Source organism: Hibiscus syriacus, unplaced genomic scaffold, assembly GCF_006381635.1.
Source record: "Hibiscus syriacus cultivar Baekdansim isolate YM2019G1 unplaced genomic scaffold, ASM638163v2 tig00111005_pilon, whole genome shotgun sequence".
In the NCBI taxonomy this organism is placed as follows: Eukaryota; Viridiplantae; Streptophyta; class Magnoliopsida; order Malvales; family Malvaceae; genus Hibiscus; species Hibiscus syriacus.
In genome coordinates, this window is record NW_024062949.1 from 718,063 (window position 1) to 726,631 (window position 8,569).

Here is an 8,569-nt window from a genome sequence, read left to right on the forward strand (position 1 = left end):
TAGGGGTGTTCAAACCGTTAATTCAGCCACCGATCGAACAAAATTTTTATTAATCAAATTAATTAAATTTTTTTCTTTAACCGTTAACCGAATCAAATTTTTTTTTGAAAATATTAACCAAACCGAATAAAGTTCGGTTATTTTGACCGGTTAACCGAATTAACCGATTTTTTATAATTTATTTAATTAGTTTAATTTGAATATAATAAAGTATTTTTTATTTGGGTTAAATTTTTAATAAGGTATTGATAATTTAATGAGTTTAGTATGGTTAAAAAATAATTGAGTCTTAATTCTTAATGAGTTTGAGCTTAAAATATGTATTTAATATATATAATATATTTTATATTTAATAACCTCAGTTAATTTGGTTAATTGGTTAATTAACCGATTTCGAACCGAATTAACCGTTAACCGAATATTGAAAAAAATGTTAACCATTCTCCTACCGAACTAATTCGGTAGCCGACCGAATTAACCGAACTAATTTAGTTCGATCGAATAATTTGGTTAAAACCGAAAAATGAACACCCCTAAAAATAAGTAATTAATGACCTGAACCCTAATCAATGGCTTATGCGAGCATAATTTAGGTTAAATAGTGTATTGTACTTATTGGAGGTTCTTAGTTCAAGCATTATATTTGTGTGTATATATTATTAATTATTAAAAAAATATTAAAAAAAATATTATTTTAGATTATTAAAAAAATAAAATTCATATTTTTTTATGTTGTACTCATTTTAAAACTTTATATGTATAAGTCTCACATAAAAAAACTTGACACAAATTATTTATATAAATGCAATGTGAAATATGTCAAATTGTTAATCATATTATTAAAATATTAACCGTGAAAAAAATCATTGGAATGTTTAAAATCACTCTAGTTTACTTGAGTGATTTTAAATCACGTGATATGATCTCTATCATGCTAATTCATAATAATATCTTTATTAACAGAGTAAATCACGTATTTAATATCTAAATTATAAATTTTATTCCGTTTTAGTATCTTAACTTTTATTTTTTTTAAAATTTAATGTTAAATTTTGAAAAGATGTACTAAAACGAAACTTTAAGTATAATTTAAAAAAAAATTAAAAATTTAGGTATTAAAACGTATCAAAATTAATAGTTTTGTACTAAATACATGATTTGCCCTTATTAATGTATATGATTAACGGTTATATTTTTTTATATGAACCAAATAGTTAAATGTTATGAATTTATTTGAAAATTAACATTCATAATCTATATAAATGAAGTACGAAACATCACAATCAAATTATTAAAATATTAACCGTACATACGGGCAAAACTTTCGAGATAATGTTATCAAACAAATTAATTCATGAGATAATGCACTCTCCAGATTAATTGCTCAAATAGAGTGAAATCTACAGTGTTGGCCGTAGGTCGCCATGCCATCCGGGCGACCTACTAGGTCGCCATGTCTTCCCGGCGAGCTATGAGAGAGATTGCAAATGCCATGCACGTTCCAACACGCTGGGCATCCGAGGCCATCCAAGGGAGCTATGCGAGAGTATCCGAGGCCATTCGACCGAGGGCATCCGACTGAGGTCATCCGAGCGAGCTATGCGAGGGCAAGAGGAATCACGCGAGGAGCAGGAGGGAGGGCATGGCGACCTATGCTTGGGGACGTGCATGGCTGGCCACGTAGTAGGTCGCCTGGAAGGCATGGCGACCTACGACCAACACCGTGGATTTCACCCTATTTGAGCAATTAATATTGGGAGAGCATTATCTCGTGAAATAATTTGTTCGAAAACATTATCTCGAGAGTTTAGCCGTACATACGAATCATCCTCAATATTATTACATTAATATCAGCGGCCCTAATATCATCAACTTAATATTAAATGTACTAAGGGCTAGCCGTTCTCTCCCTTTTTTTCTCTTTTCAGTTTATATCAATTTTTATACCTCAAATAAAAAAAATTCATTGATTTTATTTAGTTAACGACGACATCAATTTTGATAGTTGTTACCAACCATTAGTTTCTTTTTTCGTTTTTAATAAGTGTAATTATATCTTTGTGCTTACCTTTATCTTTGTGTAATGTTTTTTTATTATATTTTTTGTGGTTTTTTTTATTATTTTGCCGTTGTTTTCATTTATCTTTTTTTATAATTGGGTTTGACATTGTCGCGACTGATCAAGTTGACGCTTATTTGTTATCATGCTTATCTTCACTGCTTTGGACCCTCAAATTGATTTGGATACGTATTTTATGCTCGTGGATAGTTTTCTCATGTCGCTCGACTCTGATTTGCGATTTGTCAGTAGTCTTTCAGTAGTTTCATCCCCTTTTGTTGTTCGTTTACCGATGCAGTCAAATTTTTCCGTATCTTTATATTGTTTGAGCATTGGTTAGGTGTTTTAACATTTTCCTTTTATGATCCTTATGTGATCTAGGTGGCTAGTTTTTACGTCAATGATTATAATAAAAATGTATTAATTATAATTTAGTTTACGTTTAGTTATGTTTGTATAACTTTATTATAATTTTGGATATTTTTTATTTTTAATAAAACTAATGGATTTCTATAAAAAATATATTAAAATATTAATCATATATAAAAACATTATATAAAAAACATTAAAATATTAATAGTAAAAACGTTATTAAAATGTGTAAAACTATTATAATTAATTACAATTTTGAAATTATATTCATAGAGACGTAATCATCCTAGCAAATTATCATACAATTTGATACTAAAAAAATTATTAAGTTCAATTTGATATTGTAATGATTTTCTCAATGTATTGTTTTCTTATTTTTATTTTATTTTATCAATTCATAGTTAAATTTACCTTTAAAGATAATTTTTTATTAAGCTAAAACGATTATAAATAATATATGTTTTAAATATTTTTAATCTTTTGACAATAAACAGTCAATCACCATGTCTTAGATGTTGGTGTTCGAACCCTTGGCCTATAGGAACAATTACGATTCCTTTAACCACAGAGGTACAATAACATTTCCTTTAACCACTTAGGTAAACAGATTTGTACAAAGACAAAAAAATTAAGTAAACAAGAAAAGTACCTAATAAGCAAAGTTGTATATACTGGTGCACTAAAGATTGTGGTTAGAAAATTTCAAATTATCGTATATTTTAAGTTATTAAATTTTCTAATATTTTTTTATTAATAATTTATTTTTCATCAATTTTTCTTTAAAACTTTTATAAATTCGTTATCTTTAATCAATATTTATTGATAATTTATTTTCATCAAATCTTCGTCTAAAAATTTTTTAAATTCATTTTCTCCTAAAATTTTAAAGGCTCATCCAAGGACTAAAATTTCAAAGGCTCATCCAAGGATGAACCGAGTGAGGGCAGATAGAAGCAGTTGCCCTGAAAATTTAAAATTATCATATATTTTAAAAAATTTATGTATTTTTGATTAAATATATATTTTCTCTTCTAAAATTTTATAAGTTCAAATACGCCCTTAAAATTTTAAAATTTTAATTTCGCTCCATAACAACATAAATCTTGTGTACATAAAATCATTTGGTGATTGAAGAGAGGTATACAGGGGACTGAATTAGTACACAACAGTACAGATTATACTACAAGAAGATGGAACTTGAACTCTTGAAGGTACAAACAAACAAGAACTGGTATTAACTCTTACAAACCACCACATAAAAAACATCAAACTCCATAAACATGAAATTACACACATTTGATCACAGCGACAAGAGGTTTCTTAGTTCATCAGATGGGAAAATCAAGGGCACTTGAACTTGTTTCCATGTGTTCTCATATCAGTATAGCATCTCCCGCACCTTTCCCTGTTGCCCGAGGTGCCCGGCGGCACACATCTGCACCGGGCGCAGCAGGTTCCGCTTGCTCTTTTACACACGTTCTGCCTCGAGAGTATACTGCACCTCGCCTGGCACAACCCCCCACAATCTGCAAACCCACTCATTTTCATTATTTCAAGCAACAACAACAAAAATGATAGATTCAATGGCAGAAAACCATTACCAACGAATCGAAAAAGCTTTCTTGTTGGTCCTTTCACCACCCGGGCATGTTTCTGCTCTTCAGCCATGGCCTCTGATAAGACCTGGAAATGTGAAACACAAAGGGCCGATTCTTGAAAGGATTAAACAAGCTGTTTTTAAGAGGAAATGATGTGTTTACCTGAACCATGCCGATGAACAAAAGCAGGAGGAGGAGAGTAAGGTGAAACTCCATTAGAGATGATGCTTAGGCTTTGAAACTTGGGACTGCTTGGAAAAGGGTGCTTGGCCTTTTATAATAGTTTTTTTTTTTTTGCTTTTTCAATTACAAAATCACCCTCCTGAAACTATACCCTCCAAATTGGTACAAAAATATGATGTGAATCAACGGCTGGGAATGTGACAAATGAGCAGCTGATGGGGTTTTCTCCATGAAAAGGCAGGTGTCTTGGTACATTGTGTGTTGAGTTGAGGTGGGCGAAGGAAGAAAGATTTAGGGAAGAGGACAAGTGTGGTGGCACACAAGACAGAGAGAAAAACGAGGACCGTGAGAGGCGGAAAGAGAGGAGGAGACGGCGTTACGACACAACACAGTACATTGCATCGTATGCCATAATCCATTGCATTCCACGTATAAACATGCACCCCTATCACCAGCTCATACTGTCATTTGGACTCGTTGGTATATGACAGCTACATCAGATCTTAATTAATCGTAACACAAATCATATAAATAATTTCCAACTTAAAATTAATGTTATATATTAAGGTATATTTTAAGAAAAATTAAAGTCTTATTTCAAATCAACAATTGTTGGTCGTCTTTCATTAGCGTAAGCGTAGTCACCGTTTGACGTTCTTTTGATTGTTGTCATTATTGAACATAATATCTATCATATTCAATAACTTATTTATATTCCTACAACGGTTGAACTATTCAACATTAAACATAATATTTATCATATCCAATAATTTTACTATCTTCCTACAATAGTTTTAAATTAGACCAGAAGTCTAACTTGAATTTAAGGGCTCGAAAAAGGGTCTAATATCGTCAAAACTTCTCTAATAAGTTTGTAAGTGAGAAAAACGAACAATTACAGTAAACACATAAGAATATTATGAAGTAAGATGTCATAAAATTTATGCTCTTGTATAACGCTTGAAAAATAATAAGGATATCTGAATTACTTTAGTAAGTATGACGATTGTCTTGTTTGATTAGAAATATACAAATATATCTCAGCTAGTGTCAAGACATTTATATTTTCCGGTTGGATGCAAATGTCCCAAGTACTCCAAGGGCTAAGCTACCCGGATGTACGTTTGCGATGTAGAAATTCCGGATCTCAGCCCGAATACCCAACGGTATCATAAGTAGAGTTCAGCGTTCGAAACGTATTCCTGTGCGCAGGTTCTTAGGAGATCTCTCAAGGAGCTTATCATTGGTTTGTGATTCCAAATTTATCGAGACATCAAAGTACATCTTAGTCTATTTTAGAGGGCATGCACTATTCATAGACATGATATACTTATGTTTTCCATACATGTTTTAAATTACAGACTTACGGTCTTTTAATGATGGTAGGATGATGTTTTAAAAGGATTTTTTGGGTTAATCATTTCAATGGTTCCGTGTAATGCTTTAATCCTTCGATTTTTAGGTCCGATTGAATCAAGGTGTTACAGTGATATTTAAATTTGATACCTCCAAGGATAGCAACTATTCCTTTAATCAATGAATTCATTTGATTCGTATGGAAGAAAAAAAATATTTAAACTGTTATGTTAACTTTTAATAATAAAATTTACATTAATAAGATCTAGTGTGAAATTTAGTGGTTATAATTATATTTTAAACTTGCTTGGACAATGTTATTAAATGGTTGTATGAAGTCGCAGTACAAGGCGCGAGTTCTCAGTCCAGGGTTCTGAATTCAGTTGCCACCTGCTATTACAAAACCTCAGCCTCTGTACTTTTAGCTCATGCATTCGCTAAAAATTGCGAACCAGCTCACAAGTATTTTACTCGCCTCTAACATTTTAATAGTCTTGCATTAAACTGAGCAACTAATTTAGTAATTAACCTAACTTAGCTGCTCTTGAAGGTGATGATGATGATGATGATAAGAAAGGCCTGGGTGGGATGATGAGTGACTCAGTGCTTCCTTCCAACATCTCCACCACTCTACTCATCGACGGCCGAGTTGATGGATCAGTTTGTATGCACCACAAGCTCACTATTATCATCTTCCTCGCTTTCTCTTGCTCATCTTCATCCCTAACACCCTCTAGTCCCAGTTCTTCGTCCAATTCTACACGACCGTATATCCAATCCGGAAAATACACTTCACTCGTCCGATCAACATCCACGTTAACACTCTTCCTTCCCCCTACCATCTCCAAAATCATCATCCCGTAACTATAAACATCGGACTTGTGCGACACTCTTACGAAATTCCTTGAAAACACCTAGGGTGCAATGTATCCGATGGTCACTTTCGTGTCCATGACACGGTCTCGCCAGGCCGGAATCGGATATCTTGGGAAGAATTCGTCGTCGGGGAGGATGTTGTGAGGCTTGATGTCGAAATGGAGAATACGTGTGTTGCAGCCACAATGTAGATATTCTAGTCCCCTGGCTATGCCGATTGCGATCCGGTAGAGCTTCTTCCACTCCAATCGACGGCCTGTTTTCTCTTGAAATATGAACTTTTCGAGCGATCCGTTCGGCATGAACTCGTAGATTAGAGCCCTGTGACGACCGTCGATACAGAAACCGAGAAGAGATAAGATATTAACATGAGAAGTTCTGCTGATGCTCGCATCTTCGTTGATAAAGTCTTCCCCGTTACTCTTTGATTTTTTCAGAATCTTCACTGCTACATGTCTTCCGTCAAGTAGCTTGCCTTTGTAAACATCGCCATAGCCTCCTTTGCCTAGTTTGACTCGGAATGAGTTGGTTATGTTCTTGATATACGAGTATCTGTACCTTTTTGGAGCTAGAAATTCATGGTCCTTTAAGAACACTTCAATGTTCTTATTTTCTCCTGTTCTCAGCATTAATGGGATTTTTTTTATGAAGCAGATGGTGATCAACACTAGTGTTCCAATAATTGAAGAAGCTGCATAAAGGAAATGCCTTGGGTCAAATCTATTTATTTAAATGAATTTATAATTATTTATGTAGTCCTTGTACTTTTTTTTACTTCAATGTATCCCTCTAACTTAAAAAATAACTCAATGTGATCTTTTGACCAACATTTTTAGTCATTTGACTGTTATGGTGCTGACATGGTGGTCCACGATACTGACGTGACAGTCCATCTGTCATGTTATCCACCATGTTATCAACCACCATGGACTGTCACGTCAACACTGTAGATCGTCATGTCAGTACCGTGAACTGTCACGTCAGTATCGTGAACTACCACATCAGCACCGTAATATTCAACGACGAAAAACGTTAGTCAAAGGGACACATTAGGCCTATTTTCTGAGTTGGAGTGTCACATTAAGAGAAAAATGATACAATGACCGCATTGGTTTTTATAAAGTACATGACCCTCTGATGCCTTTTTATCTAAATTTTAATGTGTATCATTTAGGTCCATACAAATAGGCGTCAATTTCTTTAGTCATCGCTTTCAATCTATAGTTGCTTATCATTCGCGACAAGATCGGTATTAAAATGTTTGCATCTCACTTTTTTTTTCTTCTTTTCATCGGATTGATTTTTATGAACTCTACTCAAAATCGACAAAAATTCATCTAAAAGTTAACATTTTAATACTCTATTCTTCTCCGATTATCATCTGATGAGGTTAATTTTGAGATATATTGTTTATTTTCCCGAAAAGAATACCTCTCAATATTTAGATTTTCAAACAAACATCTAAAACCACAAAAATGATGCTTTTTTTATTTAAATTATGTGAGTTTTTAAGGGGTTTAAAAAAAATAAAATTGATATAAATTCAATGAGTGACTTCAGTGATTAAAAAGAGTGTTATTCTCCTTTAATTCATGAATTCAAGCAATCATATCTGCAAAGTGTATGTCTTATCACTGTGGTATAAGATGCCTATGAAGAAATTGTTACCCTATCGGAACGGAATCGAGATCAAACGTCCGAGGGACAAGTATTTGTATGCATATTTTCTTTATAAGAACTAGGGATGTATACATGGATGAATCTTTGGACCGTGGCAGCAATAGTATTGAAGTTGTTACAATGTTCCATTTGGACCATGTGGGATCCTTATAACAGCTCCCTCTTGGACCAGCCAGTGATTAGTAAAGAGAATGGACCATTTGGTTGGGAACAATGCTGCGAGCCTGCCCAATACGTTGGAAAACAGCATAAATTCACATGATCGGAATATAAAATTATTATGTTCGATCGATGAAATATAAAATTTCGTAATATCTTAAATTAATCGATTAATAGATTAGACAGCGTCAGTTATAAAAGAAGAAAACACAGTTCCCTTCTTTTCAAACCATTGTATGATACGATTTAGGTTTAGTGTTGAAACAACAGTTTTGGTGTGAATCAA

General features: G+C 33.2%; 1 protein-coding gene and 1 pseudogene across 1 annotated transcript; both read right to left on the bottom strand.

The window, feature by feature from the left end:
- Nucleotides 1-3,581: 3,581 nt before the first annotated feature.
- On the bottom strand, nucleotides 3,582-4,311 carry LOC120149458 (snakin-2-like). The gene is made up of 3 exons (XM_039162230.1): nucleotides 4,192-4,311; nucleotides 4,033-4,114; nucleotides 3,582-3,957 (listed from the first exon to the last, which is right to left on the bottom strand). Exons 1-3 carry the CDS (start codon nucleotides 4,243-4,245, stop codon nucleotides 3,773-3,775), a joined length of 321 nt encoding a protein of 106 aa, XP_039018161.1. The 5' UTR covers nucleotides 4,246-4,311; the 3' UTR covers nucleotides 3,582-3,772.
- Nucleotides 4,312-6,092: 1,781 nt separating this feature from the next.
- Nucleotides 6,093-7,126, bottom strand: LOC120149517 (annotated as a pseudogene).
- Nucleotides 7,127-8,569: the final 1,443 nt, after the last annotated feature.

What these genes read in the sequence shown, in the direction of transcription:
- LOC120149458 (XM_039162230.1), bottom strand. Translation starts at nt 4,245, where the DNA reads ATGGAGTTTCACCTTACTCTCCTCCTCCTGCTTTTGTTCATCGGCATG. An exon ending in TGTTCATCGGCATGGTTCAG is followed by an intron (nt 4,115 to 4,191) that starts GTAAACACATCA and finishes TCACATTTCCAG; the next exon opens with GTCTTATCAGAGGCCATGGC. An exon ending in AAAGCTTTTTCGATTCGTTG is followed by an intron (nt 3,958 to 4,032) that starts GTAATGGTTTTC and finishes GTGGGTTTGCAG; the next exon opens with ATTGTGGGGGGTTGTGCCAG.